The sequence below is a fragment of the Thalassophryne amazonica genome, chromosome 16 (genome assembly GCF_902500255.1).
Source record: "Thalassophryne amazonica chromosome 16, fThaAma1.1, whole genome shotgun sequence".
NCBI classification, from domain to species: domain Eukaryota; kingdom Metazoa; phylum Chordata; class Actinopteri; order Batrachoidiformes; family Batrachoididae; genus Thalassophryne; species Thalassophryne amazonica.
In genome coordinates this window covers 39,185,650-39,210,610 of record NC_047118.1, presented here as the reverse complement: position 1 = coordinate 39,210,610, position 24,961 = coordinate 39,185,650, and the positions used below count along the sequence as shown (strand labels likewise).

General features: G+C 41.7%; 1 protein-coding gene across 1 annotated transcript in view; it reads right to left on the bottom strand.

Moving 5' to 3' along the window:
* Nucleotides 1-10,954: 10,954 nt before the first annotated feature.
* Nucleotides 10,955-24,961, bottom strand: part of fam234b (family with sequence similarity 234 member B) — a 51,504-nt gene continuing 37,497 nt past the window's right edge. Inside the window, exons 8-13 of the mRNA XM_034190156.1 lie at nt 15,623-15,820; nt 15,105-15,183; nt 14,811-14,978; nt 13,346-13,466; nt 12,654-12,880; nt 10,955-11,350 (exon numbers count right to left, since the gene is read on the bottom strand). Of these exons, the coding sequence (XP_034046047.1) occupies nt 11,348-11,350; nt 12,654-12,880; nt 13,346-13,466; nt 14,811-14,978; nt 15,105-15,183; nt 15,623-15,820 (796 nt within the window). The 3' untranslated portion in view covers nt 10,955-11,347. The remainder of the gene's footprint in view (nt 11,351-12,653; nt 12,881-13,345; nt 13,467-14,810; nt 14,979-15,104; nt 15,184-15,622; nt 15,821-24,961) is intronic.

The window sequence follows — 24,961 nt, the reverse complement described above, 5'->3', positions numbered from 1 at the left end:
GTGTGGAGCCGCAACAGCGACCTCAGCCGGTGATCCAACAGCATAGCAGCACATCAAGGGTCACGGTGGGGCCCATTAATAACTAACAAGGTGTGAGAAGGCAGTACATTACATTATTATCTGTATGTTCAGTAAATAACATGCTGCAGTAAGAATCTTATTTCTTTTTCATTCAATTCAATCAAATGTCATTCAATCAAACATGTTTATTATTTGGGGTCTGCTCCTTTCTCTGCCCCTGACCAAGGCAGTCTCTACATCTGGAGTTGGTCCGTGACCCGGGGCTGTGGCTGCCCACTGCTCCGAGTCTTTGGATTGTGTTTAACTGTAACTGCGATGGGTTAAATGCAGAGGACACATTTCATTTTATGTGTGTTCAATGACAATAAAGGCTCTATTCTATTCTATTCCGATATGCGACATTACCGGTGCAGCTGCAGGTTACACAAGCATCATTTGCAGACATTGGTAAACAAAACAATGTTTAAAAAAAATGACAAAAATTAACCACTTAAACTAAACCAATCTATATGTTTAATAAATACTGTACAGTAAAATATTTACAAGATACAGGTAATATTTTAAAGACAAGTTCTGCCAGGAAAATAAAAATAGTTACTCCACAGTAAAAGTTATGCTTCATCAAATGATATATATATACACACACACACACGGTGCTCTCCAAAAATACTGGAACATTTGGTATTTCACACATTTTAAATGGACTACATTTATATGGCAGTTTTCCATCTGCATCAGATGCTCAAAGTGCTTTACAATAATGACTCACATTCACCCCATTGTAAGGGTGCTGCCATACAAGGTACTCATTACACACTGGGAGCACCTAGGGGATTAATGACCTCGCCCAAGGGCCCCTAATGACTTTCCAGTCAGGATGGGATTTGAACAGAGGGCTCTGGTCTCGAGCTCAACGCTTATCCACTAGACCATCACCTCCCCTCACATTGTAATTTGTTTATGCCATTTCAAATGCAAAAATCTTCCTCTATACCACTTCATTCTGAAGCTGTATAACTGGTGATACAAAATGCAAAATATGCATTATGCACAATTTCTCCAATCACAGCCAGAGAAGTATACAGCTTCTTTTGAGTTGTCTGGGTGTCTTTACTCACTCTTCTTCTTGCACAGTCACTCAGTTTTTAAGAACTCCACACGGATTTGCCATAGAGTGCCATTGTATTTGTTTATAACTGCTGTAAATAAAGTCCAAGACATTCAGTGACTTAAAAATGTTCATGTATCCATCCCCTGACTTGTCTGATTACTTATGCAACCCCTCTTCTTGGTTTTTATACTTTTAATTAATTTATATGTTGTAGAGATTTACTTTCAGTTTGAGTTTTAGGAAGATAATTTCAGAAATTTTTATTGTTTTGTATTTGAAATGGTATAAACAAATTAAAATGTGTGAAATACCAAGAGTTCCAATACTTTTGGAGGGCACTATATATATATATATATATATTGCAAGTTCTCCCACTTAGAAATCATGGAGGGGTCTGAAATTTTCATCTTAGGTGCATGTCCACTGTGAGAGACAATCTAAAAAAAAAAAAAAAAAAAAATCCGGAAATCACAGTGTATGATTTTTTTTTAAATAATTTATTTGTATGTTACTGCTGCAAATAAGTATTTGAACACCTACCAACCAGCAAGAATTCTGGCTCACACAGACCTGTTAATGTTTCTTTAAGAAGCCCTCTTATTCTGCACTCTTTACCTGTATTAATTGCACCTGTTTGAGCTTGTTACCTGTGTAAAAGACACCTGTTCACACACTCAATAAATCACACTCCAGCCTGTCCACCATAGCCAAGACCAAAGAGCTGTCTAAGGACACCAAGGACAAAACTGCACAAGGCTGGGATGGACTACAGGACAACAGGCAAGCAGCTTGGTAGAAGACAACAACTGTTATGATTATTTATTAAAAAGAAGAAACACAAGATGACTGTCAATCTCCCTCGGTATTGGATTCCATGCAAGATCTCACTTTGTGGGGTAAGAATGATTCTGAAAAAGCTCAGAACTACACAGGAGGACCTGGTCAATGACCTGAAGAGAGCTGGGACCACATTCACAAAGATTACATTAGTAACACATGATGCTGTCATGGTTTAAAATCCTGCAGGGCAGCAAGGTCCCCCTGCTCAAACCAGCACATGTCCAAGCCCATTTGAAGTTCATCAGTGACCATCTGGATGGTCCAAAGGAGGCATGGGAGAAGGTCATGTGGTGAGATGAGACCAGAATACAGCTTTTTGGAATCAACTCCACTTACCACGTTTAAAGGATGAGAACAACCCCAAGAAAACCATCCCAACCGCGAAGCATGGGGGTGGAAACATCATACTCTGGGGGTGCTCTTCTGCAAAGGGGACAGGACGACTGCACCGTATTGAAGGGAGGATGGATGGGGTCATGTATTGTGAGATTCTGGCAAACAACCTCCTTCCCTCAGTAAGAGCATTGAAGATGGGTCATGGCTGGGTCTTCCAGCATGACAATGACCCCAAAGACACAGCCAGGGCAACTAAGGAGGGGCTCCGTAAGAAGCATTTCAAGGTCCTGGAGTGGTCTGGCCAGCTTCCAGGCCTGAACTCAATAGAAAATCTTTGGAGGGAGCTGAAATTCCAAACCTGAAAGATTTGGAGAAGATCTGTATGGAGGAGTGGACCAAAATCCCTGCTGCAGTGTGTGCAAACCTGGTGAAAAACTACAGGAAACGTTGGACCTCTGTAATTGCAAACAAAGGCTACTGTACCAAATATTAACATTGATTTTCACAGGTGTTCAAATAATTATTTCCAGTAGTAACATACAAACAAATTAAAAAAAAAAAAAAAATCATACATTGTGATTTCCATTGTGATTTTTTTTTTTTTTTTTAAGATTGTCTCTCACAGTGGACATGCACCTAAGATTAAAATTTCAGACCCCTCCATGATTTCTAAGTGGGAGAACTTGCAAAATCGCAGGGCGTTCAAATACTTATTTTCCTTACTATATATATATATATATACATATATATATATATACACACACACACAGTGAGGCAAATAAATATTTATAGAACGGCTGAGTGGATCCTTGTCATTTGATTGGTGCTTTTAATGTCACATGACATGGATTAATTCATCCCATTTATGTTGCATTGCATTTAGAGTACAAATTTGGTTCCATACTCTTGGCACACACACACGCACAGATGCACACGCTTGCGCATGTACAGTAGTGTTCAGAATAATAGTAGTGCTATGTGACTAAAAAGGTTAATCCAGGTTTTGAGTATATTTCTTATTGTTACATGGGAAACAAAGTACCAGTAGATTCAAATCCAACAAGACCAAGCATTCATGATATGCACACTCTTAAGGCTATGAAATTGGGCTATTAGTAAAAAAAAAAAAGGGGGTGTTCACAATAATAGTAGAATCTGCTGTTGACGTTACAAACTCAAGACTATTATGTTCAAACTGCTTTTTTTAAGCAATCCTGTGAATCACTAAACTAGTATTTAGTTGTATAACCACAGTTTTTCATGATATCTTCACATCTGCAAGGCACGGAGTCAACCAATTTGTGGCACCTTTCAGCTGTTATTCCACTCCAAGATTCTTTAACATTCCACAATTCATTCACATTTCTTGGTTTTGCTTCAGAAACAGCTTTTTTGATGTCACCCCATAAGTTCTCAATTGGATTTAGGTCCGGGGATTGGGCAGGCCACTCCAAAACATTAATGTTGTTGGTTTGGAACCAAGATTTTGCCTGTTTATTAGTGTGCTTGGGGTCATTGTCTTGTTGAAACACCCATTTCAAGGGCATGTCCTCTTCAGCATAAGGCAACATGACCTCTTCAACTGTTTTGACATATCCAAACTGATCCATGATACCTGGTATGCGATATATAGGCCCAACACCATAGTAGAAGAAACATGCCCATATCATGATGCTTGCACCACCATGCTTCACTGTGAACTGCGGCTTGAATTCAGAGTTTGGGGGTCGTCTCACAAACTGTCTGCGGCCCTTGGACCCAAAAAGAACAATTTTGCTCTCATCAGTCCACAAAATATTCCTCCATTTCTCTTTAGGCCAGTTGATGTGTTCTTTGGCAAATTGTAACCTCTTCTTTTATTTAACAGAGGGACTTTGCGGGGGATTCTTGCAAATAAATTAGCTTCACACAGGCGTCTTCTAACTGTCACAGTACTTACAGGTAACTCCAGACTGTCTTTGATCATCCTGGAGCTGATCAGTGGGTGAGCCTTTGCCATTCTGGTTATTCTTCTATCCATTTTGATGGTTGTTTTCTGTTTTCTTCCACACGTCTCTGTTTTTTTTTGTCCATTTTAAAGCATTGGAGATCATTGTAGATGAACAGCCTATAATTTTTTGCACCTGCGTATATGTTTTCCCCTCTACAATCAACTTTTTAATCAAACTACGCTGTTCTTCTGAACAATGTCTTGAACGTCCCATTTTCCTCAGGCTTTCAAAGAGAAAACCATGTTCAACAGGTGCTGGCTTCATCCTTAAATAGGGGACACCTGATTCACACCTGTTTGTTCCACAAAATTGACGAACTCACTGATTGAATGCCACACTACTATTATTGTGAACACCCCCTTTTCTACTTTTTTTTTTTACTAATAGCCCAATTTCATAGCCTTAAGAGTGTGCATATCATGAATGCTTGGTCTTGTTGGATTTGTGAGAATCTACTGGTACCTTGTTTTCCATGTAACAACAAGAAATATACTCAAAACCTGGATTCATTTTTTTCGTCACACAGCACTACTATTATTCTGAACACTACTGTACACATACTCGTGTATGCTTGCCCACACATGCATGTGCACGCACACAAAATACATCCACTGTGCTGTCTGGAGGCTGTTGGCAAGAAGTTGGAATGAAAAGCTGGACTAATTTCTGATGTTTTCCCCCCATGCACTGAGGATGTACACAGCCATTTAAAAAAATTTTTTTTGGGTAGTACACGCACGCACAAGCACCGACCAGGCTGCGTGTGCACGCGCACGGGGATGACTACCGAGACATGATTTGATTGAGCTAACTGACGCTGCTAATTCCTGTAACACACACACACACACAAAACAAATCAACTGCATTGTCTGGAGGCTGTTAGCAGGAAGAAATAATGAAAAGCTGGAGTAATTTCAGATGTGATCCCCCCCCGAACTGAGGATGTACAGTTTTTTTTTGGTAGTACACACGTGCACAAGCGCCGACCCGGTTGTGTGTTTGCACACGTGGGGGACAATGGCACGATGATTTGATTGAGCTAAGTGATGCTGCTAATTCTTGTAACACACACACAAAATCCACTCTGCTGTAAGCTGTTTGGATCCATGAAGAGCTGTTCAGGTGAAAAGCTGACATGAGGCTGGACTGAGGAACTACACGTCTTTTTTTTTTATGGAAGTCTGAAGTCAGTGCACAGCATCACTGGACTACACATTACAATTTGGACTTTAGCAGCAGTGGAACACCAAAATGTAAGTCCCTTTTCTGTTGTTTATAAATTAATAAAATGTCAAATGACACTATTTTAGCTGTTATATAAAATAAATAATGAATGTTTTAACGTTCTTTCAATGGGGCGAATATTTCATTTGATGAAAGTTGGAACAAACCATTCAACTTGACTTCGCCTCATTGAATGGTTTGTTCCAGCTTTCACCTCATGAAATATTCGTACCATTGAACTCATAAACATTCATTATTTGTATATTGATCCACTGTCGATTTTGCATCTTTTCCCACCTACAAAGAATGGCAAGGTCTGTAATTTTTACCGTAGCTACATTTAGACTATGAGAGACAGGAAAAAACAAACAAACAAAAACAACAACAAAAAACAGAAAATCACATTGCATGGTTTTTAAATATTAATTTGCAGGAAATAAGTATTTGGTCACCGACCAACCAACAAGAATTCTGTCTCTCACTCACTCTATCTGGCTTTAAGAAGCCCTCTTATTCTGCACTCTTTACCTGTATTAATTGCACCTGCTTGAACTTGTTACCTGTGTAAAAGACACCTGTTCACACAATCAATCACACTCCAACCTGTCCACCATAGCCAAGACCAAAGAGCTGAATAAGGACACCAGGGACAAAATTGTAGACCTGCACAAGGCTGTTATATAAGGACCTGGTCAACGACCTGAGGAGAGCTGGGACCACAGTGGCAAAGATTACATTAGTAATATGCAAGGTCCCCCTGCTCATGCCAGCACATGTCCACGCCCGTTTGAAGTTTGCCAGTGATGATCCAGAGGAGGCATGGGAGAAGGTCATGTGGTCAGATGAGACCAAAATAGAGCTTTTTGGTATCAACTCCACGTGCCATGTTTGGATGAGAAAAACCCCAAGAAAACCATCTCAACCGTAAAGCATGGGGGTGGAAACGTCATTTTGGGAGTGTTTTTCTGCAAGGGGTACAGGACGACTGCACCATATTGAAGGGAGGATAGATGGGGTCATGTATTGTGAGATTTTGATCTTCCCTCAGTAAGATCATTGAAGATGGGTCGTGGCTGGGTCTTCCAGCATGACAATGACCCAAAACACACAGCCCGGGCAACTAAGGATCTGTAAGAAGCATTTCAAGGTCCTGGAGTGGCCTGGCCGGTCTCCAGACCTGAACTCAATAGAAAGGGAGCTGAAAGTTGAAACCTGAAACATCTGGTGAAGATCTGTATGGAGGAGTGGAACAAAATCCCTGCTGCAGTGTGTGCAAACTTGGTCAAAACTACAGGAAACATCTGAACTTTGTAATTGCAAATAAAAGTTTCTGCACCAAATATTAAGGTCTGTTTTTCTAATGGATCAAATACTTATTTCATGCAATAAAATGCAAATTAATTATTTAAAAATCATGCGATGAGATTTTCTGAATTTTATTTTATTTATTCTGTCTCTCACAGTTGAAGACCTCTCCATTCTTTGTAGGTGGGAAAACTTGTAAAATCAAGAGTGGATCAAATACACTTTTTTTACACACACACACACACACACACACACACACACACACACACACACACACACACACACACACACACACACACACACACACACACACACACACACACACACACAGTCAAAGTGTGTGCCATTATCATCATGATTACGCTTCCATCAAATATACTTAATCATACGAGGTCTATTAGAAAAGTATCCGACCTTATTATTTTTTTCAAAAACCATATGGATTTGAATCACGTGTGATTACATCAGACATGCTTGAACCCTCGTGGGCATGCAAGAGTTTTTTCACGCCTGTCGGTTACGTCATTCGCCTGTGGGCAGTCTTTGAGTGAGGAGTCGTCCACCCGCTCGTCGATTTTTTTCATTGTTTAGGAATGGCTCAGAGACTGTTGCTTTGTTTGATAAAATTTTTTTCAAAACTGTAAGGCACAACTGAGTGGACACCATTCAATAAATTCAGCTGGTTTTCGGTAAAAATTTTAACGGCTGATGAGAGATTTTGGTCTGGTAGTGTCGCTTTAAGGACGGTCCACGGCGCCTGACGGCGATCTGCGCTTCGAGGCGGCAGCGTCTCGCCGTTTCAAGTTGAAAACTTCCACATTTCAGGCTCTGTTGACGCAGTAAGTCGTCAGAGAACAGAGAACTTTCAGAAGAAGTCGGCATGAGGAGTTTATTCGGACATTCCATTGTTAACGGTCATTTTGTAATGAAAGAACGTGCGGGCAGAGTCGCATGTCGGGCCGGACCCGACCGCGGGGGGTTGCGGCAGGAAAAACACCTCCGTTGGAAATCTTAACGGGCAAGTTGGAACATGCCCAAGCTGTTACACAATTTCTCAGTTACTCACTTGTTGAAAGCCATTAAAAGCCGCCTGAATTCTACAAATGGTTTTCAACACGGAGGTGTTTTTCCTGTCGCGGCGCACACAGATTCGCCGAGTCATCACGGAAACGACTCGGCGAATTTGCGCGTACGTCTTTCATTAAAAAAATGTCCTTAAACAGTGGAATGTCCGCATAAATTCCTCATGCCGGCCTCTTCTGAATCTTCTCTGTTCTCTCACGATGTCCTGGGTGAATTAAGCCTTAAATTAGGATGTTTTAAGGTCGAAACAGGCCGACGACAGCGCCTGGAAGCGCTGCAGGACGTCCCGCTCTGTGGGAAGTCCTTACACCGACAGAAACACCCCATAATCTCTCATCAGCCGTTAAACTTTTCACAGAAAACCAGCTTAATTTCTCGAATAGTGTCCACTCGGATATTCCTCACAGGTCCAGAAAAAATTTTGATAAAGCAACGCGCGCCGTCTCGAGCAGCGTGTGAAACAAAGGAATTCAGCCGAGAGGGCGGGACCACATCTCACTCAAGGCCTGCCCACAGGGAAATGACGTCACCGACACGCGAAAAAACTCACGCATGCGCACGAGGGTTCAAGCATGATTGGTGTAATCGCATGTCATTCAAATCCATATAGTTAAAAAAAAATAAAAGGGTCGGTTTATTATCTAAGAGACCTCGTATATTTGAACACTACAAGTCAGAATTAACAGGAAGGTTTTTTTTAAAAAAAAAGTCAATTTGTCAAGTCAAAAATATACATGAGAACTAAAATGATAAGTGTTCAAATGGTTGATATTTGATAAATTAATAGAAGAATAATTGTTAAGCAATTTGATAAATTATTAATTTAAAAAGGCATAATAACACATGTATAGTTTTTTATTTCATTTTATGTCAGATTCAGATTCAGACAAATTTATTGATCCCTAAAAGGGCAATTCATTTCACACCCAATTACCTCAGACAAATATACAGCAATTAATCCACAATTATTACTAGTTGAACGTAATAATGGCCCATATCAGAATTAAAATAACCGCACATATATATTTGATTGTTTATGTATGCTAAACTTTGAAACAGTCCATCATCCAAATTCAGGAAATGTGAGTGTTGGGGGGGAATGGGGAGCTGCCGCAGCTAAAGCTGCGACCCGGAGGGGGAAAGGAGTGGCTTGAGCGGGGGCCGGGATGGGGTGGGAGCATGCGTATCAGTCACTGTCCATGTGTGAGTGGCAGATGAGTTAAGTTTGTCACTTTCTGTATGTGTGTGCAAAAGATAAGAAGGCAGCCAAATGGTTCACCAAGGCCGTAGAAATTCTTTTGGAGGAAAACAATGGGGCGTTTTGACCTTCAGAGGCTGATAAGCCTGCCATGTTTAGGGCTGAGCAATGAAAACACATTTGCAGCTCTCATGAACAACCAAATCCAATTCATGAGTATTCCCTGGTCTCCGACATCTTCCTTTGCAAGGCGTGCATTTGCTCCGAGATGTTATCCAACTTACGTCTGAGATCAAGGGTTAACGCAGTCTGAGAATGCCTTGCCCAACTCATTAATCATGACGGACAGGTGAGGGGTCGTGGTTCTGGTGGCAGCCGTTTTGCCAATTCTCCGGTAGGTCAGGGCAGCACGTAAACCAATAAGTACCAGCCCTCCTACAATAAAACCAAATATAAATAAATCTTCAACGTCCTCCACAGAGAGTGCACCAAGCATGTGACACGCCATGTTCACCCAGGCGTCGAGAACATAGCCCGCAGGTTCCATCTGGGCAAGTAGGGTCCCCCAGCCCTGATTTCCTTGTTGAAAAAAATGGTGTCAATCGCGTTCAGAGACCATCTAATCAATTCTATGGTCAATCCAATATAATTTGAAGAATTCACAGTCCGGTGAAGTAGGGACTCTGAAGGTTGGAGCAGAGATAGAGGAGAGAGTCCAGCTGGAGTCCCAAGCAGAATCACTGCAAATATGGGTTTTGCACAGTTGGTTGAGTTTCTTTTTTTATCATCTTGGGTTTTGTGCGTAGGCTCTCAGTTGTCCAGGTGGTTTCCATAGTAGAGAAGCTTGAATCTTCGACTGGACTGGGTTGCTTGACGCGAGGACATTTCGCTTCAAATCGCAGAAGCTTCCTCAGCTAAAATTCTTGCTCTGGTAGTCTGACGTCTGTCTTGACTCTTGTAACTTCCTTGTCCTCAAACGTGTGGTTAGTGTCTTTAAGGTGAAGATGAACTGCAGACTGAGGTCCACTGGCACCCTCTCTGTGGTGCTGGTATATGAAGAAGAAATGGTTCGAGAGAGGGGTCAAGGAGGCATTCTATTGAAACTGTTGAAACCCAGCCTTAACCAGGGAGGGGATCTGAGACACGCTTTGTCCCCTGTTTACAAAGGGGTACTCAGGTCAAAGCAGTTTCAGTCTTTTGTTCATGGTAATGAGTCATTCACGTCATCAGGAGAGTCGTCAAGGGAGCCATCAGCAGAGGCGTCAGTCCCATCATTAGGAGGGACAGCTGCCCTGTCATTAGGAGGGTGCTAACTAGAGCACAATAGTTTCTAATTAGAGCTATTGTTTAGTCACTAGCCTATAGCAGTCTGCCTCTTGGTAGGAGGGGTCTGGTTAGGTTTAAAACTCCAGCTTTTGTGGCTTCTGTTTATTCTTCTCTACAAGAGTCAAGACAGACGTCAGACTACCAGAGCAAGAATTTTAGCTGAGGAAGCTTCTGCGATTTGAAGCAAAACATCCTTGCGTCAAGCAACCCAGTCCAGTCGAAGATTCAAGCTTCTCTACAATCTTCTTGGGTTATTTTTCTGACATTTTATGAAAAACCATTAAAAACAAACAAAAATAAAACTGATTATACACAATATAAAATGATCAGCTTCATCTTTTACTTCATCATTGTGACCAATTGTGGTGATTACTTTAAAAAGTAATTACATGTCCCTTATTGTCTGTGACTATTTTCCTTTCACTGGCAGACTTGTATAACGTGGTATTGAGCAGCGAGGATGAGGTTAGAAACTCCATGATAACTTACATTAAAAAAGTGCTGACATAACAAACATACTGACCTCAGTAGATTTACCACACTTTTGTTCTTTCACCTGCATTATTGTGCTTCACTTTCAAAAATAAAAATTATTCTGTTGCCATCAGTGCCAAACAATTAGAAACACTCTAATGATTTGAAATACCACCTTGAATGCAAGTTAAATAATTTCAACAAACAGTCTCACTGTGTCAAAATGACATAGAAGAACTGAAAAATAAATAAAAGATAAAACTATGACTCATAAATAATCCTTCACAATGAGGATTTGTCATGTCATGAAAAATAAATTAAAGTTATACTTGGTAAAACAATCATGTAAACAGCTTCAAATGAATTGTCAGTTTTGTGTTGGTGCAAACGTTCCTCCTCTTCATCCAGTGACAGACAGCAGCTGCAGTCATCGCTTCATCACTAAACAAAATTTTAAAAACCACAACAGCAAAAAAATAGTCAGCTGTACAACCACAAGAAATGATTTTAAAACTATGATTATTTGTAACACTTTACTGCAGTAAACCTAGAAGTCAAAATGTTATCCCAATAAAACTATTCAATTTCTGTCAAATTTTAATAATATTAAGGAGGATCATAACAATCTCTAATATCTGTGTATTTTGTTATTTATTCTTAAAATTTTTCAAAGGCACTATTAGACACACGTACAGAAACACCACAAGGCTGTCTACATCAGCATCTGAAGGCAAATACTGAATGATTCCGTGTCTCCCCTGTGAAAAACCTGTCAAACTGGGAAACTGAATGTTAGTTTGCAAGAGAGTTTCAACAGTATTAATCAATTAACCACCAAGTATTTTGATCACTGTGTAATCATTCTGAGTCTTTTTTTTTTTTTTTTTTTTATTTAACTATCCAAATCCTCTAATTTCATCTTCTTAAATATGAATGTTTTCTGGTTTCTTTCCTTTTTCCTTCTTTTCTGTCCCATCCTTGACACTAAGCATAACATGGACAAAACGAGACATTTGATGAAGCCATCTTGCACTTTTGGAAACACTGATCAATAATTTCACCATTTTCTGACAATTTATGGACCAAACAACTAATGGATTAAACCAGAAAATAAGCATCAGATTAACTCATAATGAAAATAATTGTCAGTTGTAGCTTGATGCATGTATGTTTAGATAAAATAAATAAATAAATAATAATAATAATCCTGCATCTTGGGAAGAGGTAGAACTGTTTGCAAGGTTTTCTTCCCCCACTTCCCAAAAATAAATAAATAAATAAAATTCCCCCTAAATGGCCTTTTTAATGTTAAACTTTTAACTTTAAAATTAATGTTATTGGTAGAATTTATAGTTATGATATACTGGTAAATTACTCAAAAGATAATCATCTAATCAGAAAATAATTAGTAGACTAATAAAAACACATTTATTGGGATTTTAAAAAATCTTAATTTATTGATTTTAACAATCAATAGATTGATTAAAAAACCATTTTTAGTTGCAGCTCCATTTTGCAGTATGAATCTTTTTAACATCATAAATTTTAGTAGACTTAAATTATAACAGTTGTCCAATTCATATTTTACTGCTGTCACTCAATACAAAACATGAAAATATTACTGGATGCTAAATGCACGGGACCAAAATAATAAAACGATGATGTTTCACGCTTCATGAACACAATGTTCACATCCATGAGGATCGTTATCAACAATGGCCACCTGATGGTCTCATCTTCTCACCTGACGTTTAAAGGAGAGATGTCTGAAGAATTTGTTGACCTCAAACACACTGGATTTGATGGGTCCTCCAGTTTTCTTGCTTTCCTGCAGCCTGACGACTTGAGCTTTGGCGATTGCAGCTCTCAGGCTCATGTTCTTGATTAATCGAGCCCCAGGGTCCGAATGTGGTGTGGGGGGAGAGGATACGGTGATGTAGGAAGCGTCTTTCTGGTGCTCCTGGTAACTCACTACCAGAGGGGACATTGGAGATGACAGAACATTCATGTTACATTATTGTGAAATTAGAAGAGGCTTGTTTTGACGTTTGCAAGAACAAGTAAAATTCCCATTTATTGTTGCCATGACTGTTTGATTTTTTTTATTTTTTAAATAGTCTCAGAAAATAAGCAAAAAACCTGAAAATCATGTACTTTGTCCCTTTCTGGAAAAGATTATCGCCTGAATTACAACAGCTGCTGGGGTGTCACAGTGCTGGTAAAAGTTATTGTTATGGTTTAGTCTCAGTTACTTGCTGATCAGTGAATGGAACAACCCGATTTCAGGCTCAAGAAGTCGCACACCGACAGCATCTGAGCTCTGCAAGTACTCGCTGAATGCAAATGTGAACATCGGCAGTGATTCTTATAAAACCGCTATGATCCATTAAAGTTTTGTGCAGCCACAACACATTTCATCACTGTGGTGACTTTTACCTGCAGATGTGACGGCCGTGTCGGTCGTGCTCGCGAGCTGCAGGAGGATTGCGGGATATGTTGGATGCAGTAGGAATAATTTTCTGATGAGCGGCTCTGCTGCAACAACACCTGGTGCAACCTACAGACTCAACAAGAGTTTAAAATGTTATTAATGAAGCCAGGTCAAAAACTAGAGGGGCACTCGCTATGTGTGCCTCGAGCAAGGCCCCAAAACACAATAATAATAATAATAATAATTAATACTGCTCAGGCTAAACCTTTTCCCAAAGTGTGTGTGTTTGTGTGTGTGTGTGTGTATAGTATAAGACACTTATCCTAAAAGCAACTTTTTAATACAAATCTTTGAAAAGTTCCATGGCAATGACCACAAGTACATGATCAGTACTGCTTTTGGAAGCATGGTTGAGTAACTGTATTGTTTTTATTTATTTTTTAAATTCCTGGAACAGTCCCATGGTAAATAACTGATGATCCCCTCAAGTGAAGCAAAAGTCCTCTATATCTTTCTTGTGGCCATTGAATTGGTCTTTCGTTTTGAACTTGGTCAATGGTAGTTTTGTATACAGGTGGGTGTTCCACTTGGCTTTGCATTCTTCATAACTTCAAGCGTGTGTGTAGTTTTTTCCATTTGTCTAACTTACATTCAACTACGGTGGACCCGTGTGTTTAGTGAAATGGCCATGAAGTGACTCATCATATGATGTCACTATTGCAAATTTAAGAAAAATCTATTTCAATCATTAATAAATTGACATAGCTTGCAGTATTAAAAAGGTTTTTAAAGCTACAATGTGTATGATTTCGTGTCATCTAGTGGTTAGATTGTAAATTGCACTGCACCATCACTCGTCTGTCAGGATTGGGATTTGTGATCTATTCTTTCTGTGTGATTTTTTTTTTTCTGCTTGGTTTTCTTTTCACTGCTTTCTCTTGTCTGTCACTTGGGCACTTGGTGGTGGGCATTTCTCTTTGACTTTCCACGCCCTGCTCTGGATCTTTCCTGCACATCTGATGCTCATCACCTGCTCACTTCTCTCTGTATTTAAGCTTTGCCTTTGTCACCCTTTCACACCAGATCGCTTTACCGCCTTCGCTTCCAGTCTTTCTTCTGAGTCATTGTTCTGGTTGCCCTGCTGTGTTTTGTGAACATCCTGCCTGTTTTCTCGACCTCACTTACTGCCTGATGTTTTTTTTTTTTTTTACTGTTGCTGATTTTGGACTGCCTTTTTGTGCACTGACCTCTGCACGATTTTTCACTAAAGCTTTTTGAACGTCAAACCCTAGTGTCTGTGTTCAGCATTTATGTCCAGCCATTTCTGGTTACAGAACCTGATATGGTCATGATTTTGTTTCCTTCATATTTTCACTTCTATGTCGATGAGGATTCATGCTCCCTTGCCTTCTCTTGTGATACTATAACTTCCCTAGGGGAGGTAATTAAGTAAAATAAGTTCAGACTCACTGTTGTCTTGGCGCCATTTTTCTGTGCTATAATTGGTTCACTCGCCCAGAACAAGAACGCTGAGAAACCATTTGTGGTGGAGACTGCTGAAGCGTCGATATCCAGACCAGGGCAGACAAATTCTGCTGTCCAGAGAGGACGACCAGTCGCCCCATCAATAACTTGTGCCTGAGAGACAGTACAAGAGAGAAAACAAGTAGAATATGTCTCAAGAATATCAAACTGCTTTTATATAACAAACCAAACATATATATGTTAAATCAGCAAACGTTTTAAGAACGAATGTGTTGTTACCGTCATCGAGCCATTTGCTGAATGCTGGACAAAAAGATCAAGAACCCCATCATCATTGTAATGTCCTGGGACTGGTTGACTATGATGAAAAAAGAAGTATTTTGCCAACATTGTTCAGGCGGTTCAACAAAGTCTTCATTTTGCGATTATTGCTACAAATAATAAATGCAGCAGTTATAATGGTAGGACAAGGAATTCATTCATTCATTTCTATCCCCACTCATTCCATTTGAAGGGTCACAGTGATGGGGACTGGAGCCCATCCCAGCAGTGGTCAATGAGCAAAAGGCAGGGTACAGCCTGAATAGGCCGCTGGTCCATTGCAGGGCAAACAACTATAAATGAACACATTCACACTCTCACTCACCTACAATCAATGTAGAGCTGCCAATTCTCCTAACCTGCATGTCTTTGGAAGTGGGAGGAACTCGTGCAAACATGGGGAGAACATACAATCCCCAAACAGAAAGGACCAGTTCAGAAGCCAACCCCTTCTCTCTGCAGAGGGAGAACTGTACCTGTGAATGGGAGGTGAGCTGAATGTCCACTTTTGTGTGCGTCCTTCTCTCTGAGCACTGGACACCGTGCTGGATCCATACACCAACACCCAGTCACTCCTGGTAGTGTTCAGGTTTTGAAACTGCATCCAAACTGTTGTGGATGTTACCAAAGCCAGACACAAAGAGGGAGCAAGGAACTCCACACGCTCAGTGCCTCTGCAAAAATCATAAACAGATATGCTTTTGATTGTTTTAGGTGTCATTTTCCAGTAACTCACAGTGTTTGTAAAAATGAATGTCATACATGCAACAAAGGACAAGGGACATTTTCCCACTAATTTCCACTGTCCATTAATGCATAAAGGAATAATAAAATCCACTGACTAATAATTATCATCTGTAAACGCTATTTGTTTTACATGATGCCTAAATAGATCTTTGTCATTTCATATTTTACTTACAATTAGACAGGTGGAAAAGTACTTATGTCTACTTTCCACAATCCACCAAATAAATAAATAGTGATAGGAACTTCTCAATTTGTCATCTAACAGCACTTCTATGTCCTCTAGAGCTGTCCCTGACAACACTGCGTAAGCTTCTAATCAGCTTACAGCGTATTAGATTTACATTCCTCATGTAATGGACATACTTTCTACAAGAAGGTAGTGGAGTTGCTCAACAGAGCAAAACATATGGGATGAAAACAAAAAACAGTGATGGTCTAGTGGTTAAGGTGTTGGGCTTAAGTCCAGAAGATCATGGGTTCAAATCCCCGCCTGACTGGAAAATCACTCAGGGCCCTTGGGCAAGGCCATTAATCCCCTATTGCTCCCGGTGTGTAGTGAGCGCCTTGTATGGCAGCACCCTGAATGTGAGGCATAATTGTGAAGCGCTTTGAGCGTCTGATGCAGATGGAAAAGCGCTATATAAATGCAGTCCATTTACAACAAATTATGCAAAGCATACAATAAATTATTTGTCAATACAATTATGGTACAAATGATCAAAGCCATGTGACATACAATCCACCAATCAAATGACAAGGATCTACATTTAGGTGTTGTATAAAACTAACGTCCAGACGGTAATAAATGATATATACCACTTCTGGTAATAAACATTATAGCTTTAAGTAATGCTATAAGTATCAGGTTTGGCAGGTCATCTATACACACAGATTACAGGTCTACTGTACAACAGACAAAGAAGCGTTTGGAACCATGAGCCAGTGTGTAATGAAGGAATATATATCCTGTTGTTCATTCGGCTGCTCCCGGTTTCGTTCGGGGTTGCCACAGCGGATACAACCAGATCCGCATTGGTAACTGGCCCAAGTTTTACACCGGATGCCCTTCCTGACACAACTCCAGTTTTACCTGGAGAAACACACACAGCCGCTGGTGTTCCAAAGAGGTCTCCCATCCAAGCACTAACCAGATTAGGGCTGAAACGATTACTCGAGGAACTCGAATAATTCGATTACACAAAAAGTTCGAGGCAAATTCTGTGCCTCGAAGCTTCGTTTAACGTTGTAGTACATATGCCAGGCCTGTGTGTGGCGCTGCAACGGCCGCAGGAAAAAAAAAAAAACAAGAAGACTGGAGCATAACAGCTAATCAAATAGCAACGATAGCTACCGCTTTCCAACGTGACAGAGTAAAATAAAGCCTTTTAAGAGAAATATGGTCCACGCTGATCATCTGAAATAGACTTCCTGTGCATTTGTGTATTTTTTAAAAACACACGGGCTCGGTGGCCAGCTGCTGTCTCTCTCTACCCAGTGTGAGGGGCTCTCAGACCAGGCGAGTCACAGCTCTGTCCCCGGCTACATTGACAAAACAGCAGAAGTCCACTCTTTCTTCTGTGTTTCCCTCAGACTCACACTGTGTTTGACTTTTTAATTTTTGCTTTTTTGGGCAACACACAACACTTCACAAACACAGTAACTTAAATAAAATAATAATAAAAAAAAAACTGACTGAGGCTTGCATGTTCAACCTCCAGCTGAAATGCATCTGCTGAATTGCTGAGAAAAAGGGATTAAAAAAAAAAAAATCATCAGGGACCAGTCCATCAACCTTTATTAAAAAAAAAAAAAACCTTAAAAATGGTTACATTTTACAAGTTGGAGAAAACAAAACAGAAAGCCACATCCCATTGCCATTTCAGCAAAATGTCAACACTTTGGCACAGTGGCATTGTGCCATTGCTTAGGGAGAGCCCTGGACTATTGATGTTTAAAAATGCAGAAGTACTTTTTATCCGATTACTTGATTAATCGCCAGAATAATCGATAGAATACTCAATTAGTAAAATAATCGATAGCTGCAGCCCTAAACCAGATCCTGCTCTGCTTAGCGTCTGAGATCTGACGGGATCAGGCTGACACAGAGCAGACCGGCTGCGAAGGAATATATATCCTAAATGTGCTTAATTATGTGAAGGATATATTACTTATATGCGCCTAGTAACTGACATTTATCAATGCTTACTAATTACGTATCAATAGCTAGCTAGTTGGTATCCTTTCTCAGGAAGGTGTTGAAGACTGGATAGCCCATGATGGGTAAGATCCCATCTTGAACCCTGGGACAACCTAAGGCAGACAGTCATGATTACTCAACCTTGTAGTATTATTTTTAATACTATTGTCATGTATTGTTTAAGCATTGATTAATCCAACAGATCTTTTCTGAGATAAATTACTAAAAGCTACTTCAATTCACTTTCAATAATCCTACAAATTTGATGATCTGTGAAAATTTTAAACTGTTGGATATGACACCTTACATGGTTGTTCCCCCACCCCTTGGTACCCCTGCCCAGTTGGTATCCTTTCTCAGATGGGTGTTGGAGACTGGACAGCCCATGACGGGTAAGATCCCATCTTGAACCCTGGGACAACCTAAGGCAGGCCCAGTCACGATTACTTGACCTTGTCTCTGTGGGACTCTGACTCACTAAGACTGGCTCTGAGGGTACGGCGCAGGGGCACTGTAGTGGGGTCAACTGATGTTTGCCCTTATGCCTACATGTTGGCAGTGTATTGGTTTGATTGGAATATTGGATCATTGTCGGGAATTGAATTATATTAAATCGACCTGAATTGGTGTTAACTGGCCTTAATGGCCTTAAGGTGTTGACCTCTGGTGACAGAGGTCAAAAGGAAGAATTGAAGGCATAGATATCCTAAATGTGCTTAATTATGTGAAGGATATATTACTTATATGCGCATAGTAATTGACATTTATCAATGCTTATTAATTATGTGATCGACAGTTAAGGTTAATTACGTGATATCTACGAGGTCTGTTAGAAAAGTATCCGACCTTTTTATTTTTTTAAAAAACCATATGGATTTGAATCACGTGTGATTGCGTCAGACAAGCTTGAACCCTCGTGCGCATGCGTGTGTTTTTTCATGCCTGTCGGTTGCATCATTCGCCTGTGAGCAGGCTTTGAGTGAGGTGTGGTCCACCCCTCTCATCTATTTTTTATTGCGAATAAATGTCTTAACGATTTGGAGCTTTGCTGCATCAATTTTTTTCCAGAAACTGTGAGAGACCTCCAGGTGGACACCGTTCGAAAAATTAATATGGCTTTCAGGGATGATTTTATGTGGATTAAACAGATTACGGGGTGTTACTGCCGCTTTAAGGATGGCCCACAACTGCTGAGAGCGCGGCGTGCTCCCAGCCCCCATCGACAGGCTGACACCCCGCTGGAACAACCAGATCATTTCCAACGTGAAAGCTTTGTTGATCCGGGACCTCATCTGACTTTCACAAAAAGGCAGAAGATGTGGACATCAGCACTTTTTCCGGCACATTCCACCGTTACAGGAGTTTTTTTCATGGAAAGAAAAGCGGAGGGACGCGCCACGGCTCCGTTCATTACGCAGGACAAAACCACCTTGGTGTTGGTCTCTCAGGACAGCTTTCAGGTGGATTTCAGACGGATTCCGGTTGCTTTCCAGTCGTGTGAATATCCGACTGTGATTGTGCATGAGCTGGACATGCCAGAACATGTCCCGTGAGGCTTCATCACTGCGTTGCTTTGCGCCGAGCGGCTGCACCGCGACGCGCGGTGGAGCAGCTTCTCTTTCCATGACAAAAACTCCTGTAACAGTGAAATGTGCCGTTCATTTTTCAACTGGACGCTGTCTTGATCCGGTATGTCATCTGACTAGCACAGGAATTGTGAAAAGACATAGACATCAGCACCTTTTCCGGCACATTCCACCGTTACAGGAGTTTTTTTTCCATGGAAAGAAAAGCGGAGGGACGTGCCATGGCGCCGTTCATTACGCGGGACAAAACCACCCTCGGTGTGGTCTCTCAGGACAGCTTTCAGGTGGATTCAGACGGATTCCGGTTGCTTTCCAGTCATGTGAATATCCGATTGTGATGTGCATGAGCTGGACATGCCAGAACATGTCCCGTGAGGCTTCATCACGGGGTTGCTTTGCGCCGAGCGGCTGCATCGCGATGTGCGGAGCTCCTCCGCACGTCTGTCTTAAAGTGCCGGAAAAAGTGCTGATGTCCACGTCTTTTCACAATTCCTGTGCTAGTCAGATGACATACCGGATCAAGACAGCCTCCAGTTTAAAAATGAACGGCACATTTCACTGTTATAGGAGTTTTTGTCATGGAAAAGAGAAGCTGCTCCACTGCGCGTCGCGGTGCAGCCGCTCGGCGCAAAGCAACGCCGTGATGAAGCCTCACGGGACATGTTCTGGCATGTCCAGCTCATGCACAATCACAATCGGATATTCACACGACTGGAAAGCAACCGGAATCCGTCTGAAATCCACCTGAAGCTGTCCTGAGAGACCACACCAAGGTGGTTTTGTCCCACGTAATGAACGGAGCCGTGGCGCGTCCCTCCGCTTTTCTTTCCATGAAAAAAACTCCCGTAACGGTGGAATGTGCCGGAAAAAGTGCTGATGTCCACATCTTCTGCCTTTTTGTGAAAGTCAGACGAGGTCCCGGATCAACAAAGCTTTCACGTTGGAAATGATCTGGTTGTTCCAGCGGGGTGTCAGCCTGTCGATGGGGGCTGGGAGCGCGCCGCGCTCTCAGCAGTTGTGGGCCATCCTTAAAGCGGCAGTAACACCCCGTAATCTGTTTAATCCCCATAAAATCGTCCCTGAAAGCCATATTAATTTTTCGAACGGTGTCCACCTGGAGGTCTCTCACAGTTTCTGGAAAAAAATTTATGCAGTAAAGCTCCAAATTGTTGAGACATTTATTCGCAATAAAAAAATAGACGAGAGGGGTGGACCACACCTCACTCAAAGCCTGCTCACAGGCGAATGACGCAACCGACAGGCATAAAAAAACACGCATGCGCACGAGGGTTCAAGCTTGTCTGATGCAATCACACGATTCAAATCCATATGGTTTAAAAAAAAAAAATAATAAGGTCGGATACTTTTCTAACAGACCTCGTATATGTTCAAATACTTTTGAACTGTGTATGTCTGTATACTTTTGAACTGTGTATTGTGTACACCAAATTAAAGGCCTGTTATGTTTATGATTATATTTGCTTCTGCTAAAACTGTTGGTTTATTTTCTGATTATGCTGTTTTAAGATGTTTTTTACTCATATAATCATTTTCAAAGCGTAAACTTGATGTTTTCTATTGCTGAGGCCCAGTAAGATATGTTGAGAAATATGCAAACAACATATGGAACAGAATGCCAGTACTGGACTTCTGTCAGCAAGATGAGATTAAACTTGTTACGTGGGTATGCTTAGACTTGTTTCTCAGAATGTTGTGCAACTTTGAGATGTGCAAATATTTCTGTTGTATAACTGCTGTGATAAGACTTGCTGACAGTCCTTCAGTTAGAAGTTTTTTGCCCAAAACAATTTCTTATCAGTTTAAGCACAGGTGTCATTTCAGGGAAAAAAGTAAGTAAGAAGACAGCACAGCGCAGTGGGCAGGACCATGCCCCAAAGCAGAGGGGAAGAAGACCCTTCGTTTCTAAGAATAGGAGGAGCTGATTCTTATTATAAAAATGGGGCCCAGGGAAAGGTAGTTGTCTCTTCGGATGATATTCTCTCGCTGATGACCTGCTAAGGCTACTTCAGGGACAGACTGCTCTATGGATCCGCAAAGCTTTGTGTATGGTAAACTCACCCAACTCATTCTGTTACATTTAAATTCTGTTTAATAAATCTCCGTGTAGAGGTTTATTTGCCAGAGTAATTGTGTTCAAATTTAAATACCTGGTCAAAACCTTCTTTTAATCAAATGGACGTGCGGGACAAGATAACGGGGTGGGGTGAGGTCAGGAGACACCCCGGTCCTAACAAATGGTGACCCCGACGTGACTAAAAGAAGGTAATGATATAAACTAATTTGATAACTAAAAGATACATCCTGAGATGCACTGGGACACATTTTCCGTGATGTTTCGGAGCTCATCAGACGTTTTGGGTCTTTCAACATCATACACCCTCCCTCCGGCGACCCAGCTAGGGTTGATCAGACCCTGGTTTGTGTCCCAGTAGCATTTGCCCACAGATCGCTCCTCCTGATCCAAAGCCACCTGGAGGCTCTCTCTGCTGCCTCCATGGTGGACTTGATGACTTTCCGTTTTGCAGCCCCTTTGATTTCAAGCAGCAAGTACACCTTGCACAGTGAGCGGCCAGCAAAACCCCTACACCCCACTTCAATAGGCTTGCAGCATGCTTTCCAGCCTCTTCTTTGGCATTGCTCGACCAGCTCCTGGTACTTTGATCACTTACGCTCATTTGCCTCCTCTATGTGAACCTCCCAGGGAACTGTCAGCTCAATCAATAGCACCTGCCTTGAGGAAACTGACGAGAGCACGATGTCTGGCCTTAAAGCAGTTGTTGCGACATGGTCTGGGAACTTGAGCTGTTTGTCCAAATCCACTCGTAGATCCCATTCCACAGCTGAGGTGATAAGGCCAGCTGCAAGTTGGGGTGTGACTGTGGCTGCTCTCCAGCCCTGATGAAGGTGATGCTCCTTTTGCCCAGTTGTTGCTTGGTGCTGTTGTTTTTATCCACTGCTTTAGAGAGAGTCTCTGCAACAGACTTCAGCACCTGGTTGTGCCGCCACCGGTATGGGCCCTCTCCCAAGGCTATCCAACAGCTGCTCAGAATGTGTTCCAGAGAGCCTCTCCTGGATCACAGCGCACAAGCCGGAGAGTCACCCATGCCCCACAGGTGGAGACTGGATGGGCTGGGCAGGACATCAAAAGTGGCTTGAACCATGAAGGTGATGCGGTGGGGTTCTGCCCGCCAGATCTCCGGCCAGGAAACCTTCCTCTCCAGCACGCCCTCCCACCTTCTACATGCTCTTGCTGCTGCATGCACACCATCCTAGTGGCCCATTCCTCCTCGACCCCTGAGCGCACCTCCTTCAGGACTAGCTGGTGTTTGTCCTTGCCGTGTACCTTCTCATAGAGTGGCCGAGGAAATGTTCCTAGTCCTGTACATTCCCACATTCCCACCAGAGACCTGTGCCTCAACCGAGACTCTGCTGCCTCCAAACTCTCCTGAGCCCTCCACTTCCTGTCCGTTCGTACCACAATGCCTGCTGCTGCCACTCTTGAGTCCTTGGAGTCCCGATAGAGCAAAGCCTCTCTTGTGCGAGAGACCCTGAACTCCTCGTCAAGTAGCTTCACCGTGATCGGTGAAGCTACAGCATTTAATCGGCGCAGCTGCAGAGCCACTTCCTGAATTTGTGTCAAAATAAAAGTTCTGTAGTGTTTCATACACAGCGCAGTCTTATTGTAGGTTTCAGTTTTGTTTCCGTTTGCTCACACAACGGAGATTTACATCGAGCACGATTGACATGACCAACAGCCAATGACAATGGAGAAGCATACAGGGTGGCCAATCAGATTGCAGGAAGAGCAGGCGGCTGCTCCTGCCCCTGTGAATGGATTGAGTCCTCGGCGCCTGGACTTCTCTCCGCTCTTCTACTGATACAAGGTTGGAATCGTTTCTTTTATCTTAATTAACTGTGCTTTACTTTTGTTACTTCAGCTCCTTAATTAGCTGCTGTGTGAATCCTAGCAGTGGTTACACATCTCTCTCTCACTCTCTCTCTCTCACTCACTCACACACACACACTTTGGAGACACAAACTTTTTTTCCGCTTGTGTGCATTTGCTTCCGTTTTGTCAGCCCCGGCGCCAGAAAAAAAAAATATTAAGGGGGCGATGAGTTCACCACAGGGGCGGGGTCCCCCCCCCAAAAAAAGTGCGCACCGGAGGAGACGTGCGCTCCTGGAAAGCTCGTGTATTACGCTGCACCGTTGTAAGAGACTGACTAAGAGTGAAGAGTGATTGACAGTATTTTTAAAAATTATTATTTGAATGTATAAGACACTCGGTCAAGTGATCTCCTGCATACCACAGAGCCGGTGTTCTGTCGAGATGTGTGCTAACTTTCGACACTCTGAGCTGTGATGTACCTTGGCATTGTCCAATAGGAACAACACGTCGGGCCAAAACACGGAAGACTCGTGGCAGAAACCACTGATCTCTACAAAATTGATTGGACCAATCCGATTGGTGCAGAAACCACTGATCTGTACAAAACATTAACGTGTGACAGGACTGCTCATTTATAGAGCAGTTTTCTGAAGAAAAATCATTGGAAAAGTTTTTTGTTGTTGTTACCCCCCCACCTCAAAATTTCTGATTACTGTTAAAAAAAGTTTAGAACACCTGTCATCTGTATTAAAACCACCTGTTATTTCAGATTAGATAATTTCTTGTTTAACATAAGGAACCTCAGACATTTATTTTTAGACAAATAAAATAACATGGAAACTTGTATATTTTTTGAAGTCTGGTAGATTATTTATATCTTATTTCAACCAGAAAAACAAACACTAAATAAATACAAGTGTTTATTATAAATGCAAAAGGAAATAATTTAACAATGACTGCAGTGTGATTGCAAAGTAGGATTTCTGTGACATAAACCTCATGATTATATATGTCATTTAAACTTGTAATTTCGTCAAAATATGTAATTGCCTTTAATGTTATCAGGACGCCCCCTCGTGGTGCCGGGTCCGCGTTTTGTACTATGATCAAGGTGAAATGACAGTGAAAGTGTGTGTTTAGGTGTGTGTTCATGGTGTTTAGGTGTATAGTATTTGTTCATTGGGGGTTCGGTATGGACGGGTGGTGTGCGTGTTTGGGGGTGGATTCGTCGGGCCAATAGTGGCTGGTCCAGAGGAAAATGCCAGGGCCGAATTGTTCCCAGTCTGACCCTGGGCATTGGCCAGGTCAAGCCAAAGTACCACAAGGTCTCCCGTAACCTCCCATGCTTCCCTAATCAGCTGGTGACAACCCCGGT